Genomic DNA, 24494 nt, shown 5'->3' with positions numbered 1-24494 from the left:
AACTAATGTCTGACACCTATACCTCTAGTCCTAGGCTGTTAAGCCTGCAAACCTGTTGTAAGTGATTATAGCCATTTGGATTATGCGGATGTATGACATTACAACGCATGCTTTTACATCGCATGCCTTTACAACACAAGTATTACAACGCAGTCCATTACAACGCATAGTGCTTTGGGGTGCTGGATAGTGAATAGTTTAATGTACTATTCCAACTCCAGTCCCCGTGGACACTAGGGAAGGTTATTGGATAGTAAATTAACCTATTCCCTATCCTAGAGCGCCCCCCAGAGCAATGCGTTGTAATAGTTTGCGTTGTAATGGTTGCGTTGTAAAGGCTCTGCGATGTAAAAGTTGCGTTGTAAAGGTTGTTTACAGGATTATGCAATCTGTTGGCATAACAGAAGAGGGTGGTTGAAGGCAAAGGGCAGTTTGGAGGTAAAGTGAGCATCGATTCTGTTGCTATCGTCAATGGAAATTTAATAACTGTTCTGATCCTTGACACCTATGTTCTAAGGAGGCAACTTATGCAACTAAACTGAAGCAGACAATCCTGCAACAGAGGGTCAAGCTGGAGACAACTGGTCTTTGCCAACCCAGGATAAAGAGTTCTAGGCCTTAACTTCAACACTTTAGCAAACTTTGAAATCTTTCAGTTTCAGATTCTATAAAGATCGATGAAAAGAGAGGCCTGTCGAAACTCTCCATTATTCCTTGTAACAGAACAATGTGACTCAAAGCACACACTGCTTATTTGATGGATAGAAGAAGCAGAAGGGACTGCCACCAGACAGAGAGAGAGAGAGAGAGAGAGAGAGAGAGAGAGAGAGGGCCATGGAAGAGAATGAAGACAAACTCGCCCATACTTCCTTGAGCATTCTCGACAAGTCGCTGTTTCCTCCTCCTCCTCCAAAAAATGGTACTCTTCACCTTCCACTTCATCCCTGCTACACTATTGCCCATTTCAGATTCTTCTCAATTAGTCATCCATGGATCTTGTTTTTCTTATCTTTAATATCATCACCCACACAAAACATAATGTACAGCATATTTTGATGTGGCAATATTCCTCCCTATCAATAGTGGTGTAATCATTTTCTCTCATCAATGTTCATAATAATAGCATGCTTTCTCAAAGTTGTCGAAGACTCCAAAGCATGGCTGTGACAGACGTAGGGTCTACTCCAGAGGTCACTAAAGATGTAACCCTTCTATGCATCATACCAGCCAAAAGTCTCGGTCAAATAAAGGGCTCAATACTAAAAGAGGTATCCCTTGACTAAATATACATTACACAGTAAAAACAAAGCATTTCAATCTCTTTCATTGTTTCGAAAAAAAACGTGCATGTTGTTTCCCAAGTGTTGTTTAAGTAGCATGTTAAAACCATTAAGAATTTCGAAGCCCCTGGAAAAGAGATTTCGTAGATTTTTGATTATCAATATTCAATAGTCTTAATCACAAGGTAATAGTTGTTGGGACCCTTCACACTCAATGTGCTCCCCTTTTCAGTGTACATGATGAAAGAAAACGAGGGTACACAAACTAAAATGAATATGATTACATGTGCCAGGCAACATCCGTGAGTTTTTCCGTTTCCTGAGCAACTAAATAAATATGATGAAACAATCTCTGCATTACCTCCATTGGGTTAAACACTCTCATCACTGATATTCGCATTGTATTTGAAACCGTTTTAGTGCATGCAAATGAAACTTGGATATGAATCCCACGACTTCCAAACATATGAAGCAAATATATTCCCATCTAATAACCATAGGATATTCCAAGCAATTGAATAAGTTACCATTTTGGCTGACGCTGGATATAAACTTGATTCTTTAACCAGCAACTTAAGCATGGTGGTCAATATCGACCACAGAGTATAATTCCCCCATACACATTTTCAATAGAATATATACCAAAATCAAGAAATGTATTTTTAAATCTTTGTTGATGTCGGCTTCCAGACTGGTAACGTTAGCAACCTGGAATGGTTTACTCAACCTCATATCACAAATTAGTTCCATGGGAAAGCAGCAGATATTTTTATGATTTCATTGTAGCAACCACCACACAAGAAAGTCAAAGCTCATGATGGGCCAATCTACCTCCCGGCCCCATGAATGCAGAACTAGTCCTCTGTACAGGACTCAGGCATGAGCAGTTCTTGTTCAATGTGTGAGAGAGGTTCGCCCTCCTGTTTGTCGGCTGCAGAATTTCTGCTTATTAATTGATGCTAAAAGTTATTTCTACAATGCGAAGAAGTGCGCTCTACTTCCCTATCCGTTCTCTGAACCTTCTTTGCTCCATCCTCTCTCTATTTTCAAGCTTATGTCATTTGGAACTGAGGAGATCAATCCAAGTCTGTTTTGTGGACTATTGCCACTTGGCATTAGTTGATCACATAAAGGGGAGGCAGAGTACAAGTAAATAAAGGCAGGAGTTCTAGAGAACAAATGACTGCTGGTTCAAGTGCAGAGGTTTTTCAAAACTGGAGTGCCTTTAACAGTTCCTACTGTGTTTTACTCTGTGTTTTCCCAATACAAGTTAATAAAAACACTTACATCATTGACCATCTCCATGTTCTACATCAGTCATTAGATGTTTATATACATTGACTCTCCATGCATTCATGAATGCATCCTCACAACTTTTAATCACCCACTGTCTAATGAGTCCTTCGTTCTTTGTATTCTATATCAGCCCTACCTCAACATTAACTACTTTGGTACTGTTATTGCAATCATAGTTGAATGACGCCACGTGCTTGCCTAGCTCTTTTCGTTATGCAATGTACAGCTTGGACTCAATTGGCTGGAGTTTATGCTATGTACGATAAATAAATACATAAATGAGAGTTAAGAAAGAATGAGTAAGGGATTGGGTTCTAAGTACAAATGAAACAAGACTGGCTTTACAAAACCTTGTGCATGGTTTAAGAACATAGGAAAGCATCACATATGGATTTGCCGCTTTACAGTCAAGCAGGGTTATTGTCCCTGCCATCTTCAACTCACCAGAAGTGGCTGATCGAAGTTTTTCTAGCACTCCATGCAGCCTAGAAAACAGAAAACAAAATACATAATTCTCCCTCTTGTTATCTGCAATCAATGCACTGAGCGACCATAGAATCTGTGGATCAGAGCTCAAAAGATTTGCCAGGACAAATAATCTGTGCTATTTTAATTACTTACAAAATCAGCATCCCAATTGGAGACAAACAGGGAAAAGCCTCTTTTCCTTCTGCAAGTGGCAGATATTCAGTGTGCAGATCACTAAAGAATGCAGCTGCATAGAATAGGCTTGGAAGCAGGAAGCTATGCATGAGATCTTTGAGTCAGAGTGATGTCAAGCAACTAAGAACACAACACCCTTTAAATGGTTTCAGGGGTCCCCTCAATACTCTAAAAACATAGGGATTTTTGTAAAATCAGCTTCCCAGGCATCAATATTGATATGTTCATACATTGTACGAATAGCCATGCACGTGTTTATGGAATGTGAATGTGACATGCACAAAGTGGACTAGTTTATGGTGTCATCTTCAACTTATGTATGCTGCATGTCTATGTTTTCAGTTATTTGTGTAAGTTTATGACACTGTGTGCTGTTGTATCTATTATGTGGTAAAGTACTCTGCTATACAGGCTGGTGTGACTTGTTCACATATGAAAAAAGAGTACGTTAAATACAACATGCAATATCTGCCAGGTCAAATCTTCCCTTACAGGTTATTTTTTTTAAACAAAAAATCAAGACCTCTAAAAAGAGCTCCAGAATCTTGGTACAACTTCATGTAAGATTTTTGGCTACATCTGGGCCAACATGTATATGGCCCCATGTATCCAAACAGGAAGCAAATATTTGCAGGCCCAATGAAAAAAACATTGGCAAAGCCACTAAATCTAGTGTTTGCAGTCAGCCTTATGGGTTTGTCAATGCGTGTTTTGTCTTGGCTTTGGTAAAACTATATTTTGTGGAGCTGCCAAGCCTTCATCAATATAAAAAGAATGTCTAAAATCGAAAGTATATATATAAAAAATTGCCATAGTAATCCACAAACACAGTAGATGGCAATAGATGAAGAGAAACTTTCATGTATCAAAGCTGTTACTTCTACAGCCTGTGCCACCTTAGAAAATGAGCCTGTCAGCCCAAATCGGATTACAGCAATGTTTAGCGAGATCTCGCTGTCAATTGGGGACCTATTTAAGACCAAAGTAAAAAAGGGAAACACCAACCGGGATAAGCGGCAGGGCAAACCTGGTTGGTATTCGAAGGAGTGTCGAGCTAGAAAGAGAGCACTGATATTGGCTGTAAAAAGTGGAGATGCAACCTTAATAGCCACCAAACGCAAGAGTTATAAAGCGGAGCTTAAAACAGCAAGGAGAGACTGGGAAGATGACTTTTGGCAGGAACTCCGTATCGCCAGTGGTGGAAAAAACGCAAAAGGTTTCTGGGACTTAATTCGCAAGAAAAATAGACCCCTAGATACAGTCATCACCTGTAACATAACTGAGGATCTCTGGTACTCACATTTTTCGAAACTGTATACAGCGCCAGTAGCTGAAGCGTTGGATTTCACATTACCACAGATCCCTCGAGGTGACGAGAGCTATGATGAAAGTCTGTTTACCAAGAAAGAAGCGGAAGGTGCTATAAAATCTCTCGCCCCGCGCAAAGCGGCTGGTCCCGATGGGCTTCCGGGCGACCTGCTTCGTGCAGACTTAGGCGATTGGAGTATGTTAATCTCATCAGTATTGAACGCCGCCATGGTGGGTGCTCCACTGCCCGCCTCTTGGATGGCCGCCGAAGTGGTCCCTCTGCACAAAAAAGGCTCAAGAGAAGACCCTGGGAACTACAGGCCGATCAGCCTGATAGATTGTTCGCAAAAAGTAGCAGGCAAGGTCCTCCTAACCAGAGTACAGCAGTGGGCAGATGAAAACAGGATACTTTCGGATCTCCAAGCAGGGTTCCGAACTGGTACAGGAACAATCGAACAATCGTTAAGGCTATTCATGATTCACTGGAAGGTCGTCACGATTGGGAAGGGCACTTTATATCTTGCCTTCATCGACCTCCGGACGGCCTTCGACTTGGTTCCCAGAAATAACTTATGGAAGGTTCTTAGTGATCTTGGCCTGCCACCTTACCTGCTCTACTTGATCATGAAGTTCCACGAAAAAAACTATGCCCAAATTCGCTGGGGTCCGAACGGTCAAAAGACCTCAAGAATAGATGTGAATAGAGGCGTCCGGCAAGGGTGTGTTCTTGCCCCAACACTCTTTTCGCTCTATGTTAACGGGGTGGTGGACCACTTGTCAAGGATATCAGCAGATGCACCTCGCTTGGCAGGTCGCTTAATTCCCACCCTGCTTTTTGCGGACGATACTTTGCTTCTGTCAAAATCGCCAATGGGCCTACAACAGCTTCTCTCTGGTTTTGATGACTTTTGTAAACAAAGAGGACTTTGTATAAACACAGACAAAACAAAGTATCTTATCTTGAATCCCCCGCAAAAACTTGGCCCTCCTCCAACACTGGGCTCGGTTGCTCTGGATAGGACCAAGACTTTCGATTACCTGGGTATCCGGCTGGTAGATTCTATGAAATGGGACCAGCACCTGACCAAAATGCTGCTAAATTTGAAAAAAGTAACCGGGACCCTGCTGAAAGAGCAGAGAGCTGCCTCAACTAAACCTATAGCTGCAGTTTTGGACATTTACTCGGCCAGAGGAGTAAGCGCCGCTCTGTATGGGGCGGAACTTTGGGGAATGTCAAACTCGAAAGATCTTACTCGAGCTGAGAACACCTTCTTGAGAAGCTTGATGTCCCTTGGTCCTTCTGTCCCCATCCTGCCACTGCAATTGGACATGGGCTGTCGGGCGATTGAAGATCTAGCAAAGCTACGTCCTTTGCTTTTGTGGGCCCGCATCTGGAGAGTCCCTGAGCTCTCAAGTTATGCGGATGGCCTGCGGGAGATAATGAGATCGACAGGTTGGGCGAAAATAAAGTGGCTAACGGATATTAAAGCACTACTCACCAATCTGGGGCTGGAAGAAGCATGGCACCAACAGTCAGCCCCGCCCAAATCAACGATAAAACAGCTTTATTGGAATTGGGTGGTAAGTAGAAGGAACTCTTCTGCCTCGATCTGTAAGTCGACCAGAAATTTTATGGAGTCCAAAGATGTCCCCATTAGAGAACTGTATCTGGACATAATCTCAGCCCCTTGGGAAAGATCCCTGTATTTTAAATTTAGAATTGGTCTTCTCCCTGTAAAGGATCTTACTAGCCACTGGAAAATTCCCTACCAGACTGCTCCATGGTGTCCCTTCTGCCCACAGCGCCATGAATCTGTCCCTCACTTTTTATTTGAGTGCCCTGCCTATAAAGTTCCAAGGATGAAATGGTTAAAACCCCTGTGTCGTACACTGGGAACTAGACATTGCAATGAGGCACTAAGGATTCTTGTTTCAGACACTCGCACTTTTTATGCATGCGCCACCTCGAAGTATCTTGGGTGGGCATGGCGGATTCGGTCAAAAAGACTTAGACAAATTGTTTAATTATGTTTTTATTTTTACGGCCTGTTCTATAACCATGCCTATTTTAGGTAATTTAAATATTCTTCCCCTAAAATAAAAAAAAAAATAATAGTAAAAATTGCAGACTTAGATCATGCAAGGGTTTTTTTTTTAAAATACGTTTTTATCTTTAAATGCTTTGAAATGAATTTTACTTGTATGTATGCTTTTAAAGATATTCTATATGTCGAAATAAAGCCTTTTTTGACTTGACTTGACTATATTTTGTGGAGCTGCCAAGCCTTCATCAATATAAAAAGAATGTCTAAAATCGAAAGTATATATATAAAAAATTGCCATAGTAATCCATGTCAACTACTTTGTGTGAAAAATCCATGTGAAAGAACAGAATGCGGTCAGTCAACTTGGTTAGTCAATGCCTAACATGAGCAATATGAACATGATCTGTCCCACTGCTCTCGGGGGCAGAAGAAAAAGGTGAATGACAACAACAAATCAACTGATGAAGAGGGCTGGCTTAAATCTCCTTTAACTATACTATATATATAATTTTAGTAAAAGCAAAATGTCTTCTCCAACATCAGATCTGAAAGTATCCAGCTCGTCTGCCGAGAGACATCACTGCATGTGTGAATTCTGGTTACTTTAGCCACAGTGCTGCTGCATAACATCAATAAACTTGAACCTGTTACACAATGTGAAATTAACAAACAAACATACATACAGTTGTGAATAAAAAGCAAAGGACAAAAAAATAGTTCATTTATTCATCTAAAACCAGAGCCCAGAGAACCACAGAGCATCCAACTAGTTGTTGGGGTGAAACACGTGTATTTTTCTATTTTAGTGTTTTTAACAATCGTACTAATCTACAAGTTGTTGTCAAATACTCAAAATACTATTCTGTTTTCCTGGTGCCGTTCCAGCCTACCTAATTTGTAAGCCATCAATGATTTTCTATAATCTCACACACTAATAGCACACAGACATCACAAATCTGAAAGACGCATGGTGGTCGTCACCTAAAGTAATCCATTACAATCCTATTGGGTGTCTGCTGCACCAAGTATTGCATTCCCCAAACTGTCTGAAAAAATAAATGCATCACACAGCTTTAGGGTGTGTGCTCCCTTAATTATCCAACCTACAGATCAAGGTCTCACAATTGCAAACCTGCATGATATATCCTTTGACAGAAAAATATGTACTTTTTTGGCTTTAGACACTCCTAGTGCTTCATCAAAATACATCATTCTGTGATCTGCAGGTTTCTGTGTGGCGGGTTCTGGCCGGGATTGGGGTAAGATAAATTAGATGGGTTTTAGTAAAATCACAGTTTCTTTCAATAATTATTCATTTACAAACAATGCTTGCATAAACAAGCAAATGCGGTCTGATGGCATTTACAAATAATAAGAACTCCTTAACCTCTCTAGTGTTAGGTTGTGCCCTTCAATTTACCTGACTCACTCATAATAAAGTAGCATGTAAAAAAAACGTGACAAAGAAATAAAAAGTCCCTTTTCAGTGTAAAATACTTTATATGTGTTAGGAAAGGCCACTTTTTCATGATCACCGGAAGTTTTGGACTGATGCTGCTGTTTTTCGACTCTGAAGGTGTACTGGGGTCTGCTAACCAGACCTCAGTGCCAGTGCTCTGACCCTTAAAAGACCGATATGACCGATTGGTTCACCCACAATTGGATTTACCCCTAGTGCTAATATATGGCACTAGGGGTACCCAGGGCCTGTAAGTTAAACTGCCTCTTGTGGACTGCAGCACCTACTGTGCCACCCCAAGTGAGACAAAACAAAGTATAACTCCCAGCCCACCACCGCTGGCTGGCAGAGCAGTTTATGACTGCTAACTCAACTTTGCTATTGAAAGTATTGCAAAGCCCAAACCCTCCTTTTAAATATTTATATGCCACCCGTAAGGCAAGCCTATTGAGCCCTAAAGGCAGGGTGATTAATTTAAAAGTTGGACATGTGTTTTCTCAACTTTACATTTCCTTTGAGTACAAACCCTGCATTGTCGTGTTTACTGCGGAAGGGCTAGTAGCCCCATTGACGAGCACAGAGTTACACTCTGTCAACTCAGTAGTGCTAACTTCTGAATGAGACTACTAAAGTTGTTATTTCATGGTATCAAATGAATCGTTAACTTTAACCCGACTTGATGCCCAAGTCGAATTTAATCCAACTTTTTAATAAATGACAATTTTAGAATGTTGCCACTTTGTTTTCCAAGTTTTCCAGCGAGTTTATGGTTTTGGCCACGGGACAGCTTTCTGCCATCCTGGGGAGAGCTGTGAATGACTTTCAGGAAGTAACCCAAAGGACATGCCGTTGAAAGAGGTGTTATCTCTTCCTGGAAGGAAGGCCGAATAGGGTGTGAGCCCAAAAGGCAAGCTTCAAAGGGGAATCAGCGTTTGAAAGGTACATGGTGGACACCCACGAGAGGGGCTGCTCTTTTGTTTTGGTAGAGGGTTGGCTTCAGTAGAGAGAGGGTAAAACAGTTGCCAAACCAGTTTTTTTTATAGGTGTGTAACCCTTAGGTAGCCTCATCTCTAGGATGGGCTACTGAGCTTCACACACTGCGAGGGTGGAGGGGCGGGGGGAGGGGGGTGGGGGGTATGCCATACTGAGAATGGACAGAATAGTGCCTTCTGGGACAGCTAGAAGCCATACTTAACAGGAAGTTGTCATCAGGCAGGAGGGGGCTGATAGCCCATGGTCTAGTAGACACTGCACCCGCCCCCCACCCCCACCAGCCCAAGGGCACGTTCTGGACATTAACGCGGCACCCCTGCCACCCAGACTTCAGATCACGGCTGCACTGGAGAAAGGACCAAAGAAAGACTGCTCTGCTGTTACCTGGACCCGGTGAAGAGAGACTGCACCAAAGACTGCTAGACCATGGTTCAGCAGGTTCAGGCCAAAGAGAGGACTGCGCCTGTGGTGCCCTGGTCGAAAAGCTATCCACAAGCCCCAAACAGAAGTGACCTCAAGAGTCTTTTAGCTGATTTCCTGTTACGGCTGTTACAGCTACAGGGCCACAAAAGCTTAAGAAGCCTGCCTTGTTGACTGACCGCCATTGACTGGTTGAAATGCAGCCTGGAAGACAAAGTCTTAACCCTCAAAAGTTGCACCCAAGTCTGCTGGACTAGGGAGAGTCATAAGAGTGCAGTTTGGTCAACAAAGACAAACACTATCCTCAGCTAAAGAGAACCGCTGGTTTTGCTGTAGCCAGAGACCAGCAGACAAGTGACAACAGGTTATGGCTGGGCTTCAACGAGACACTGAGGCACATCAACCCCCTGTGGCAAAAATCGCCTCACTGGGTTTGTGGAACTAGGAATGGCCCCATGATGATCTCCCACCCTCCGTCCTTTGCCAGATCAGCATCCACAGCATCCTTCCACATCCTGGAATCAGGACCAATCCATTGATGTCTATGGTGGTTCGCTCACAGAGCCTGGAACTGGACTGGAGACAGATTAGACTGCAGGGTAACTGTCCTGCCAAGTCTCATTGGTCCCTGGGACTTGGTCCTTGCCGGAGTAGTCAAACATTTTCCAAGTAACCACAAACACAGTAGATGCCAATGCTTGTTTTTGATTTGAATAAAAAGCAGTGGTTTATTACTTGCTTAATAATTTATATTTCAGGAACCCTCTGGTGGATTTAGTTAATTTTGTTAGCAACCACATCATATAATAAACCTCTTTCTTCACAATTTGCAATAACAAACAATTTCTACTGTGCAAAGCACACAATTGCCTTTTTAGAAATTTGACTACAAGTAAGAAATTTCATGTGCGAAACATTTATACTTCCGTAATTCAATGACCATACCAAACTGTAAATTTGATTGTACTGCTTCCTAGAAAGAGTGACAAATCATCCGTCATCTGCTCCTGAGTCTTCTTGTTGGCCACCATGACCATGATGTAGTCAGGGAGTTCTTCGTCTGGGGAAAAAAAGAAGAGCTATGAAGGTGCACAATCACCTGACTATGGCACTAAACTCACTAAATAGCTTGCTCATACTCTCATAAATATATGACAAAGAGAATAAAGCTCCAGTCTAGTTTATGTAAGCAAGTGATTCTCCAAAAGCAGTCAATTAACTGGCAACAAGGACATAGAGAATACCATTTTGGGTATGACCCTCTACAAACCACAGAAGTGTTCCATTATGATAAGTAAACAAAGAGAATCTAATACATTTTGGACAGTTAACTCCAGTGGCATAAAGAAATATTTAGCAGAATAATCTGAAATCAAAATATTCCTGTTGTCTAAGGTCTTATAAGCACTGTAAAGGAAGCAATGAAGAAAAGAGTCCCTCACCAACAACATGGCAAACCAACAATCTTTGTCTACAGTTATTCCTGAGGATATCCGTAAAAGGTTAATAGTAATTTGATTATTCCTAAACTACTAATGATTAATACCATGCTAGGTTCATTAACAAAACTCTTTCATTGTAGAATATCTCCCCTTCAATGGGTTTGGGAGTGGAGTGAGATTAGCAGTGAGTGAGAGAGCAACTTCATGGCTTAAAAAGACAACCGAATATAAGAGAATTACTACCAAAGTTCTGCAGCAGAGTGAAAAAAATTCTAGTAATCAAGAAGGAAAGTTTGTTTTATTAGGGACACGGAGGCGCGGATTGTACATTACTTTCTTTATTTGCTTTCCAGTAACTTTCAATGAAATAACTCAAAAACGATCTTTCCCATGGTGCACAGGGAAAAGGTCAACACCAATCCGCCAATGAACAGTCCAGGATGTCTACAAAGGCGGAAGCCCACTGGATAGCTTCCTCTGTTTTGCCTGAGACAGGATCTTCCACCATTTTCCATAGTTCTTCTTTAGAACCATCGGAACCTGAAAAAAGCTAGGACAAGAAGAATGAATCTGAACCCTCCTGTATTGCGCAAGTTAAGGCAACAGACACGCTGAAGCAAACATGCAGAAAAAGCAAGGCTGATAATACGTTTACCATAAAAGAGTACACAGGCTAAGCAACTGCCTCTGCAAACATGCACAATTGCAATAAACCTTTATTTTGGAAAGAATAAACAAGCAATACTTCTACCATACAACTGTGGATATACAGTGAAAAATCCTAATATTCTACAACCCTCTGGGCAGGGGACAAGGATCTCAGGAACCTTTGCGGGATCGATCCTCGCCTCCATGTCCTTAATATGTCTGAGACTTTCCTTCATGATTACTAGGAAATGTATCAATCAATGTCAGGACCGGAGGCGAGGATTGTGCTTGTTCAAAGCTTATCCACCACCAATTACGCCTTCTCAACACTTGGCTTAAAATAGAACCTTTTGAACATGGTTTTCGAAGACCAGTCTGCTGCATTGATAATGTCTTCCAGGCGAGTCCCAAAGGAAAAGCTTCAGAAGCTATTGCTCCTCTAATAGAATGGGCGCCAAATTGCGAGACGTCAATGCCCGCTTCTTGCACGACCCAACAGATCCAACTAGCCATGGAGGGAGGAGTGACTGCTTTGAAAGGTTTCCCGAGAAGTATTTACAATTGACACTCGCCTGGTGGACGTTGCTCTTCCGTCATGCTCTCGTAAACCTTTACACATCGGACCACACATAACTTGGGTGAACTGTCAAAAGCAGGATAAGACATCACTTTAGAATTGGGCTTGGTACGCCAAGACATATGGAAAGTGACCCCTTGCAGGGTAAAGACCCTTCCCGAAATATCCAGAGCCCGCATGTCAGACAATCTCTGACACGACACTAGGCACAAAAGCATGGCGAGTTTCACCAACAATTCCTTACACGACAAATGGTTATTTTGCTGCCAAGAATGGAGAGGCGCGAAACCTTGTTAACATCCCATAAGGCGGAGTACCTAGGTTCCGGAAGAAGAGTCAAAGAATCCCCCACATTTGCTCACAGACCAAAAGGTGTTCGCCCACAGAGGCCCCTTGAACCGGGACGTGCCCTGTAGAGATTGCTTCCCTTTTATTAGTTGATAGTACAACATACTAAACCCTGTGAAGCTAGAGGCGCCAAGAATTACAGTAGCGACCACCTCACACACCCCCTGGGATCCTGTTAATTTCAAAGACACCAACCAACCCATCTGGCCCATGCAGATCAGTAACGTTTGTTTGTTCCGTCAGCCCATGCTGCTGCCAGTAATCCCTCTGCTTCATGAAAAATGCCCAGGAGTCTCCAGCAGTGCCGGAAATCAATAATGTGGAGTTGTCACTCGTCTGCGGACCATTTTCCTCCTGCAAACGAGTCCCACAGCGAGCTCCCCACCCGGATTTACTGGCGTCGGATTCTATTACAATGTCCGTGTTGGAGAAGAATATGGCTTGTCTGTTCCACGTCTCCATGTGATCCAACCCCCATCTCATCTCCCCCTCACCTTGTCTGTTAAGGGTGCCTGTTCCAAGTACTGCAGACCTTGTCTGAGGTTGAAAGCGTTGCAGGGCTCTGTATGGGAGAGGCCTCGTAAAAATCGCCTGTTTTCAGGTCGACAGAAGGCCTACCACCCTGACTACCTGCCAGAATGAAGTAGTGGATCTTGCCAACATTCTCTTCAGCTCCTTGCGGATCTTCAAAACTTTCTGAGAGGGGAGACTTAAAGTCTGTGCTATGGAATCTATGACAAAGCCGAGGAACCTCATCTATTTGAACAGCACTATGAGAGATTTCCATTCATTGATCACAAACCCTAGACGTTGCAGAAGGTCAACCGCTGTCTGCAACTGCTACATCAGCCGCGACAAGCATTGGTCCAAAAGAAGATCGACAAGATAGAGGAGGCGAAAGCCCCTCGCCCTTAAGAGTTTCCACTAGGGGCTTGAGGTCCTTGGTGAAACACCATGAAGCGGAGGATAGACTGAAAGACGGGGTTGTAAACTTATATACTTGGTTTCTCTATTTAAACAGCAGAAAACAGCACTGTGGGGGGAAAAATGGGGTCCGCCAGGGTCAGAGGAGATCGCGCAGAAGATGAATACCCTCCCTCTTGAAGTGGCGGTAAACCAACCACTGACTGAACTCCATCTGGTTTATTACAGGGTGTGGACCACCATCCGCGTAATACACACAAAAAAATGTTGCTGAGGAAACCTCGTGGGTGGAGGCAGGTAGTGGAAACTTCACCTTTTTTGCAGCAGGTCGGTCACCTCCTGATCTATTAAAAGGTGACCTGATCTTCTGAAAAAAACAGCGAGAATGGGACTCCTGGACCGGGAATTCGTATAACTCTATATGAAAGCCCCTGATGGTCTGAAGGACCCACACATCTATAGTAATTTGGCCCCAATTGTGTTCACACTGTGCCAACCAGCTTCGCACCTTTATTTGTGGAAAGGAGGAAACTAACACATTGAGGCCTGGAAACTACCACATTGAGGCCCGGAACTTCCCTCTGGAGGCACCTCTTGAACCGCGGCTGTGGTGCCCTCGTCATGCCTGGAAGAACTCTCCTTGCTCAGACAGATCTGCCACATTCCACCCCAACAAAAATTCGGAGCTGAATTATTTTCTGTATGGAGACCTGCGTCTTATCGAAGTAGGTGAACGTGGCTACGAACCAGGTCTTCTCCTTAAAGAATGGCTCCACAAAGAGCATTTCCCTAAGTCACCGTGCCTGCCTTGGAGGAGGCCACGTCCCCCAATTTGGGGTCAACGTTCAAGCGGAGGGAGAGACACCTCTTGGTTGAGAGAGCACAATCCAAAAAGACGTCAACATGCTGCACCCAATCTAAAATTCTCTCTGGGGAAATAGGGTTGCCCAAGGCCTTGGCTTCCTCTGCCAGCTCCAAAATTTTATAATAGGACCAAAGAGGTCTACTAATTTGTCCTGGCAAGACTTCCAGGATCTATCAATGCCCTTCTTTGGGTCTGTAATATATTTCTGGAGGAATGTGGCCATTCTTGGATCAATCTCTAGGGTTGCTGACACCTTATCCGGTAGAGCGAGGCGAGGCGAGGGCACTCCACCCTAAGGCAGGCTCGGACCTCTTTCTCTAGGGGCTTTTGAAGGTGCCCTGCAACAAATTTAGAAACCTTACTGGAAGTGGTCAACTCTGCCAAGCGAGGTTCAAGAAGTCAGCATGTTAGAGGGACCCTCTGGATCATTCATCAGCTCTGCAGGGGCTGGTACCAATGTGGGACACCATGGCTAGCCCCGCCATTTGAATCACCCTGGGAGTCAGCCACCTCCAGGCCTTGTGGGGGGGCGAGGTGGGCGGGATATAAGTCGGTCATGTCTGCTAGGGCGCTGTGCGCGCCAGAGTCTGAGCGAGTCAGGAAGACCTTTTTGGGCACTCAAAGGCCCTCAAATTCATCCCAGAATAATTTCTGACCTTAGGGACTGGGAGTTCTGGTAGGCATAGGCCATTTCCATAATGTAGCGTTCGAAAGGTCCCATGGTCGCAACCAACACCAGGTGGATGGAGACATCCACTGCTTTACAAAACTAGTCATTTAGAGGAAGGACCTGTAAGGACTCATCCTCTGTGTAGTCTTCTGCATGACCCCCTTAAATTAATATATAATTGCAATGGCCAATGGTGCAATGCGCTTAGTAACCTGTCAGGCTGGGGTAAATACCACAATTGAGACCTCTGAACGTAATACTTCATCAAAGACACAATAGGGAGCACGTTTGCGTAGCGTACATTTTTGGCAACTGAAACAGTCAATAGTTTGTCCGCACTGAGCGCATCTTGAAAAGCAGGCTTCTGCCCTGGGCCGACTCACCCTACCTTCACCAGGCGCCAGAAACGCCAGGGCCCTGCCCTTGACGGCCAGGGACGGTGGGGAAAGGGAGCGGAGATTGCGCTGTCGAAGTGCATTATATGCACTGGTCAGGAGTGGTGTTTTGAGGGATTACAGACCCATTCACACGTAGGCATCAGGCTGTGCAATTAATTACCGACATGTGAGTCATGGGCATCTGGGCTTCCAGGTAGCTCGAGCAGACAGGGACTCCGCAGGGTGCTGCCTGTCAGATCTATTGATACTGACGAGAGTGCGCCTTCCCAGGCCAACGAGACGGGCACACTCGAAGTGCACCCTCTAGTAAGCCCTTGTGCTTATCGCACAGACGCGCTCAATGGCTTCACAGGCCTGTGTGAATGCCGCTCCTGGGGCCCCGAATTAATGTGAGGTGTGGTCAGGGCCTAAATTGACACAACAAAAAGTATATTCAACAGTAAAAGCACCATAAAAATAGTGATAAGGAAAATATGTACTTAACTGCTTGAAACAGAAAAAGAAAGAGGAAGCTATCCGTGCCCCGAACCCCCCCCCCCACCTTTGTGGACATCCTGGACTGTTGATTGGTGCACTGTTTCTGACCTTTCCCCAGTGCACAATGGGAAATATATTTTTTGAGTTATTTTATTGAAAGCTGCTGGAAAGGAAATAAAGAAAGTAAAGCATAATCATTGCCTCTGGTCCTGACAGAATTATTCCACAAAAAGTGTTTTTTTTCCCAGCTAAATTCTCCAAATTGGCATTTTGCTGATATAAGGGTGGAGGGGCGTCAATGTTGGTTTCCTACTAAACTTATATTTGCATACCTGGTTTCTGCATTTATGCATTTTTCGTTACAACTATACATTTGCAAATGTTGAAAAGGTTTTACAATGTATCAAAGTTTGCAACTCTGGAAACATGTAAGAAGGAAGTGACATGTTTGAGAGAGAAGACAGCATGAAAAAGAAATAAGCAATGATAAAGCAAATAGGATTGGTTTCATGAACATGGATGTATTTGTGTGTCTGTTATATGACTTTCAATGGGAGAGGAGCAGTGTGCATGTTCAAAACGGTGACAAATTATATTTACCTTTGGCGGTCCATATTTAGGTAACTTTTTGGGACTTCCTGCAGTTAATCAATTTCTCAAGATATATATATATAAATATATATATATATATTAATGTTCATTTACACTTGGCAAAACTGCTTTCTTGAATGCACCTATTTAGAAGAAGTACCTTAGGGGCATGACAATGTTCATTAGGTGAAGACTAAACAAAGTGCCACCTGAAGAAATTATTATAAAATGATTCCAGAGCCTGAAACACCTGCCCATGAACATCACTTCGCCTTCAACCTTAACATTGTTTGCACCTCTTCTGTGCAGACACTTCTTTTGGGACAGTTAAGCCTTTACATTTCAAGATAAGGAGCTATTTTGAGGCCGATGCAACCATATTTTGTATGTGATCTCTTTTTGATGGCAAAATAGGCAATAACCTCTGTGCTGACAACACTTGCAGTGTTTTAAACTAAGTCCTGATTTGTGACTAACTTTTATTGAATCTAGCTCACCGTCTTTAGACTTAAACTGTCAAAACTCATTAATTACATATCTTAATTTTACCACACAACGAGCCATCATGTTGGATGGATAGATAGCTGGTGGGCTCCAGGGGTTATAGAAGGGCCCTGTACACAAACCCAAAACATCAACACTCACGGGCCCAACAGACCAAATAATCGCCCTGTGGTATCAAGTGACAGAGATTGAGATGGCACAACAAAGTGACCCAAGCTATGCCCCAATGGGAGGCTGAGAGGTTGGGCATACTCAGCTCCTGCCCGGGCTTTGATAAATGGGAAACCACAGGTATTTCAAGGGTGGTGACCTGTGGGCAAGGGGAAAAACAGTCGTATTCTCTGATTTACAGAAAGAATACGAAATGGCTGACGCAGAGACATTTAGATACCTACAAATACAACACGCTCTGGATGGCAGTCATCCCATCTGACAAAGACCTACCAGAGGCTTCCCCCTGGAAGATAGACTCCTAACAGACTGCATGGACTGAAGGGCCATCTCAGTGACATACCAAAAAATAATAGATAACTTACCAGACTCCCTTTCGCAACTTCACACAGTTTGGCAGGAAGACTTAGGGTACCTAGATGAGGATTGGCAGGAAGCGCTCTCTTCCCACAGGAAGTAGCCATAGCATTACGACTGAGACTGATACAGCTTAAAATAATTCATAGATCCTATTTTTCCTGTGGTACTCTGGTTAAAATATGAAGAAGGGACGACGCTATATGTAAAAGGCTTTGCAGGCAGGAGGGTACATTCTACCATATACTATGGGAATGCCCGGCCATCAAACTCTATTGGACGGCTTGGGTGTCTAAGATGCAAGGAGTTTGTGGTGGGGATCTTCATCCGCGACCTAAAGTATGTCTAATCCCTTTGTGGGAGGCAGCTCACAACTCACATGGAGCAGCTGTAGGTCACCCTGGGACTGACAACTGCGAAACTAAATATAGCCAGGAAATGGGTAGCGGTGGAGACGCCAACGTTAGGGGACCGAGAACGAGGCATGGACTGGTGCATGTTAGCAGAAAGGATAGTTTAAGAAAGCAGGGGGGCCCCCGGAAGTAGGACTGGGTGTGGGGCTAATGGAATACCCCCAGGGGCGGTATTTGTAACTCGCCCTCCAGTCGAGTGGCGGATGCAGCTGGGAAAGGAAGATTACAAAGGAAAATGGTGCAGAATTTTAATAGGTCACTGATGGTTTGAGCTGAACATTGAAAAGTAATTCATAATTGGTTCACTTGTCAAAACTGTGGCTATACTTAACATCTGCTCTATGACTATCTAAGTTTAATAAATAGTGCTGAAAAAAAAATTAAATATCTTAATTTTAAAAAGTGATTGAAAATTTCTTTTTGCAGGAATATTACTTTTGTGTCAACATATATGTTTTTTTTGTACTTACCGTAAAGGATGAGCACTCTCTATACCTCCCCAGCCCTAACACTTGGTTGAAGGATATATAACATGCTGTGCCTTATCGCAACAGATGCCTGTATTCATCAGTGTCTGCAGTATATCTCTAACAAAACGCACTGCCCCTCATCTCCCAAACTCTGTGCTATCGTTACCTGTTGTGAACTCCTCCTCTCTGCAAGATCCTTACCTACTTCTACTTACATTTTTTAATGCTTTGCCTTTTAATATGGAATTCTTGATTGATCACCCTTAAAACACTTGGTGCTATTTTGACACTATTTGAGGACCATCACACGAACAGAGAAAGCATTATTATTTTAAACTCTTGTACCAAACTGAATGAGACTGTGCTATATGTACAAAGGTAGTTTGCGGTTGCAAAGCCTGAGAATAGCAAAACATAGGGTTATTGACCGCAAAATGCCGTTGTGCAATGTACAAAAGCCATTTTGCGATCCAGAAAAGCCTTTCCATTTTGTCTAACGGCTTCTGCAACCATATGGATTTTAAATACGAGGGGGGCATGAAAGAGGCCACCCTACTGTTTGCGAGTCGTAGAGATGGCGTGACAACTCATTCGGAAAAAAGAAAAGCTGCAACGTAGGTTTTTCCACAATGATCTCGAGGGATGGGATAGGGGTATTTCAATCAAGTTTAACATGGCAGTTGTAAAACATAAAAATACTATTTGCAAAAATGGGAGAAAGGTCTGCTATTCCTTGCAAGCATTTATCCCTGCGTTCACTGGCTTTTGTAGAAGGTGGTCAAAATCCACCCTGTCTCATTAATAGTCATGAGACCGGAGGTTTTGTAATCTTCTGTGTATACACATTTTGTGACAGAAATGAGAAGTACATTGGTTGCAACCGAAAACAGAGTTTGCAAGCCAGTTGGCATGATTTTTGTACAATCTGGTTTGAAAACTCCTCTTTATACATTAGGGACAGGTTCTAAATACAAACCAATTCTGAGAATCTGACAATAAAAAAGTGTCTTCTGGTTTACACTGAGCACCTCGGTCAGCAACTTACTGTTACAGCGAGAAGACAAAGGGGCCGCCATGTGCAAGGATTTATACATAAACGTACAGTTCTATTTCAGCAATACAATTCAGAAGCATATTGGTGATGCAGCTATGTACCAGAGGGGCAATCTAATTATCACAGCATAACAACAGCACATCATTAACAGAGCAACACAACCGGAGCATAATAACTCCCTTACCAACATATGCACCCAGCTCCTGCAGCTTTCCCTTAATGGCGCCCTAAGGAGAATGAAAAAATAATGATACAAATTAAGGGCATAGAAAGAAAATCGTGTCTTTCACTCCCTCCTCAAAAAGATGTTTCTCTCAGATGACACAACAGCGTGTTTGGTCCTCTATCAGCACACTGTTGTGAACATTAACATGGTTGAAACTGAAATGCGAGTTTTGGAGGCGGAAAGAAACTAACACGTAAGCGAATCTTTTTATAAGCGCGTAAAATCTACTCTGGAGTGAAGGTCAATCAACTTTATATTAAACATAAGCTCCCCTCTCCAGCCTAGTTCAGCTTTGTGGTGGACTAAGATACGGCACATTTATGCTATGACACGAATGACTGCATTGGTTGCGGACACAATGTCTAAATTTGAGCGCATTAGGGCACCCTTTAAAATGCATGTCAAGAGAGACAGGGCAAGGTGAATCCGATCATCACTGCACCCACTCTCCTGCGGCAAGCCCATATGGAGTGCTTGTTGTCATCTGATAGAGGACTGACGTGTGACCATAACCAATCATCATGTTGACTTTTTTGGCTTGATGGTTCTCTTCATGTTTGATTTACTGATCATATTGCATTGCCTATGGAGCAATGTGGCTCCATTACCTTTGGTGCTCACATTTTTTTGCAGGTTTGTTATTGATATTGAGATTACCCTGGACTTTTCCTCCCCATCCCTCCCATCTTTCCCCTTTGTTTTTTTTCTACATGTTTGTAATGTTTTACAAATGAAAAGAACGAATAATAAAGTTTATTAAAAAAAAATAATAAGCTAACAAATTAGAATTTTCTTTTTGTAAGGTATTTTTATTCAGCTAGGCAGTAGGCAGATCAGATTATGACACACATTAACATAACTTTTAATAAAGCAACAATTGTACAATAAATTTACGTATCCATAGTTTTTACTGAATTTTATTTTACATAACTTGAGGCAGACATACTTAAACAACAAACCCATAACCTTCCACAAACAAAAATCCACTTTGGCTCTTGTTATACTAATATCTTTGACGTCCCAAGTCGCTTACCCTCCTGCTTTACAAACCCTGGTCCAGTTCTAAATGGTCATCTTCTGTCGAAGAGACCCAAGGGTCTTACAGGCACATGCATCAAAAGATTTTTCGATCGCAAACAGTGCGAATCGCAAAAATCGTCCGTTTGCGATCGCAAAATCTGCTTTTGGAATGCATGAAGGGTGAAGGCCCTCGCAATTTGAGAATTCGCAAATATTTGCAAATTCTCAAATTGCGATTGCATTTAAGGAATCGCATTTTGCGATTCCTTAAATGCAATAAATGAAACTTTAAAAAATTGCGATTTCGCAAATAGGGGGAGCAAATTACCATGAGGTTGAAAAATATTTAATTTGATGAGTTGATGGCGGATGAATATTTCTAAAAGGCATATTGTCCGCTGTCCTCTTCTAGCATTTTGATTTCATTCTCATTGTGCTCAGAGACATAAAAGTGTGTCTAGTGATATGACTACCTCATCTATAAATAAGGGAGGCAGTGGTGTAACCTAAAATGATGCACCCCACTGCAGAATGTGATGAGGGGCCGCGGCGTCTTCCAGATTGCACAGACATTCATTAGTCTTGGGCTCAATGGGAGCCCCCTGAATGGTTGCCATCACCCTACGCTGCAAGGGCCTGCTCGGGAAAGCAGTGTGGCTTTCCCCCAGTGTTTAACAATTCCTTATTCCATGCCGTGGCACACGTTCAGCAAGGCAAGAGGGTGAGGGGGTCATCTCCAAAACAAGAAACCATGAGGGCCCCCCCGCACTGCGGTAAATGCGGGGGACTCCATTACGCCTGACAGGAGGTGCCACTTCTGCTCAAAGTAAAATAATTGTTTGCTTTTGAAGTGCTAAACTCCAGGAGATGTGACAATTATATTAGAGTTTAACACACGCCATAATTGTAGGTATCTATAGACCAGAGATGTGTGAAGCTGTAAATGGGTCTCATAATGTGTCTCCATGGCGTAGGAGCAAAATACATCAGAAATCGACTGGCTTTCTATCTGCCGTCTAGGACTCTGAGGTCAGCTTCTCTGGCCTTGGCACAAGTTCCCTCTGTCAGAAGAGCCCGAATTGGTGGTTGTTCCTTCCGCTATCTTGCTCCTAAGCTTTGGAACTCTCTGCCTGTCTCCCTGAGATTGAACACTAATCTTTTGGGCTTCAGGAGGGAGCTTAAGTCCTGGCTCTTTGTCCAATAGTCTTATGTTCTGTTTGTCCGCCCCTGCCATCCGCTCTCAATTTCTTTTAAAAGCGCCGTCCCGGAGCAGCCGAGCGCTATATAAAACCATCCTAACATAACATCCTAACATAACAATGAGTTTATTTGGTCTCTTTTGTATACATTCCCATGCTTGAAGATTCCAAGCTCTAAAGCCTTCCAGTGAGGCCATGAGAGTCAGCTTGGTACTACACCACAGGGCGGTCTCCAGCATTATTTTGCCCTGTCCAGCCAATCCAAAAGAGAGTCCCCCAACAGCAGCCCAGAGTAACCATTGTAATTGAGGGGAGCCGTAGTTTTATACAGTAAGCCCATCAGGGTTCAGCCCTTAAAAAAATCAAGTTCTAAAAGTGTTGCACAGTCATCACTCCTTCTGAAAAGCCAGCCATTGACCAGGACAAGTTGAGCATCAGAAGTATAGTTGAAAATCAGCCATGCCAGTCTGCCATCATAAACCAACTGGACACATTTGAGGAAGAGCACACCAGGCTGTTTGTTTAGCCCAAACTAGGTGTGCACATGCCTGAAATTTAACTCAAAGTCTGTAGAAGGTAATTTTGGACTGAGTAAAGCAGTCTTGGAAGCATTACCTTTTTGATGCTGTTCTGCCCATTACGGGAAGGGAAGTGTATGCCAGCCTCCCAAATAGTCTCTTACTTTAACTTTAGGGATAGGAGTGATAGGGGTGTTGGTGGTCAGACTGAGGTCCCAGCTTTTCTGATGGTTTATAACAATGTGCAGCTCAAGGGATTTAAGATATGTACAGTGATATCTAAACCAAATTCTCCACTTTTACCCTCCACGGAGGGTCGGGTATCTTGGATACTTTGTAGTATCTGGGCTGTAGACAGCATAGTGGTATCCATTGCCACGCCATGACCCACAGCAGCTGAAGGATTGTCTCAGTCACAGCTTTGGCACATTTGTCTACCTTGCCTTATCCACCAGAGCATGTTACTCTTACCTTCGGTCATGTTTGCAGCATTGTTGATTGATTTACTATGACTTCCTAGGCCTCCACTTTCAAAAGTAATGTAGGATGTACCATAACTAGACCTCCCAGCTGCCTCAAAGAAGAGCCATTGGTTTGTCATATCAAAAGCTATTATACAACACACGTCAGGCCAGCTAACCCAGTGACCTCCACTGTGTGGGATGGAAGATGGGGACTTCATTCAGGAAGACCCATGTGATGCTGTTGGGAACAAACAGTGCAGGAAGAGGGGGTTTCTTAGAGTGGACTTCAGCAGTTGCCAACACCCAGAATCTGCAGCAACAGCCATGCACCACAATACAGCACAACAAAGGTCCCTGTCCTGTAATCAATCAGGAGTCAGCATGACTTATTGCATCATAAGTTCCCAGTCAGATCGACCTGGGCATCAGTGAGAGCAGAGAGAGCATGAGCAGCTGGGGAGACCACCACAACTATTCCTTCTTCCCCAGGGACTTGAACCTCCCTGGACACTACAGCGGCATCTGAGGAGGACTGTATGTGAAGGATTTAGCAGGATTGTGTAGCACTGTGTCAAGGGGCCAATCATCTGTGTCTGCCATCTCATATAGTCAGCTATGCCCACAGCACGTTCTTCAATTGTCTAGGATACCAGTAAACTAATCACTTGTTGCTGAATAAATGAACATTTTAGATCAAACTTGAATAATAATTTTACATTTTTTTAAAGAGCAAAAAAGATAAAGAAAAATTAATTGGTCAGAAGCTGTTGAACTGAGGTCAGAATTCACACTTTCATAGACTTATAGGTTTACCCCACACAATTACTGTTTTCCTTAAAATGCTGGGAAAGATACTTGTCTGGATGGACTTTGTTCTCATAGATTTAAGAAAGGTAATTGCTTTTGGAGTAAAACACCTACCAGCAAGTCCCGCTCAAAGAATGCCTGCACTCTTCTACAAGAGGCAAGTGAAAGGAGTAGCCAACTTAGCTGAAAGTTGTTTCTTGGATACTTGTTCTCATGCCAAGACAGGAGAAACATCAGCGCCACAGAGACTTCCCGTAGATCAAAGAATCTCAGTTGAGGGTGAGAATAAAATCTAATCCCCAGCAACAATTTGGAAACCAAAGAATGTTCACCAGTGGGGGGGATCTCCAACAGGAATGGGACCAGCAGCATAGCCAAGCGATAGGAATTCACATTTCTATAGGAGAGGCCTCAGCTGCAGAAGATGTCAGGAAATTTACCACAAAGGTTACATCTGTAGTCACGAGGTTGAAATCCTGTTCCACCTTCCAGCATATCCATATGCAAGTGGCTGATCTGGGAGTCAAGTAGGACAAGGCCTTATCAATGAGACTAAGAACTTTTTTAGAAAGTTCTGCTTCTTGTCAAAGCCTCCAGAAGGTCTCCAGGCAGTAAATATTAAAAGATGAATGGATGGGTTATCCCTCTGTGTCCTCGAGAAGAGTCAGAAAAACTGGAAGAATCCAGTGTTGTTCAAGGAAGCTTAAGACTGGAAGCCATCTCGGTGTCCTCCACAAAGTAGTAAATGAGATGCCTTATGCTCTCTACTTTATGATCTGCAGTGATACACTCAAATGTATGGGAAAGGGAGGGAAGACATAATTGAATCCCTCTCAGTGCTGAAAAAAGGAATCTATTACCACTGCAAATGAATCCAGACTCCAAAT

At 43.2% G+C, this 24494-nt stretch overlaps 1 protein-coding gene across 2 annotated transcripts in view; it reads right to left on the bottom strand.

The window, feature by feature from the left end:
* The window catches only part of ZC3H14 (zinc finger CCCH-type containing 14), a 319723-nt gene that overhangs the window by 249177 nt on the left and 46052 nt on the right, over nucleotides 1-24494 (bottom strand). For both annotated transcript variants that reach the window (XM_078660018.1, XM_078660019.1), the window contains exons 2-4: nucleotides 19558-19600; nucleotides 10410-10524; nucleotides 3021-3061 (exon numbers count right to left, since the gene is read on the bottom strand). In XM_078660018.1, the coding sequence (XP_078516144.1) occupies nucleotides 3021-3061; nucleotides 10410-10524; nucleotides 19558-19600 (199 nt within the window). The remainder of the gene's footprint in view (nucleotides 1-3020; nucleotides 3062-10409; nucleotides 10525-19557; nucleotides 19601-24494) is intronic.

The sequence above is a fragment of the Lissotriton helveticus genome, chromosome 9, assembly GCF_964261635.1.
Source record: "Lissotriton helveticus chromosome 9, aLisHel1.1, whole genome shotgun sequence".
NCBI lineage: Eukaryota > Metazoa > Chordata > Amphibia > Caudata > Salamandridae > Lissotriton > Lissotriton helveticus.
The sequence above is the reverse complement of the archived record's forward strand: the minus strand, read 5'-3'. Positions and strand labels throughout refer to the sequence as shown.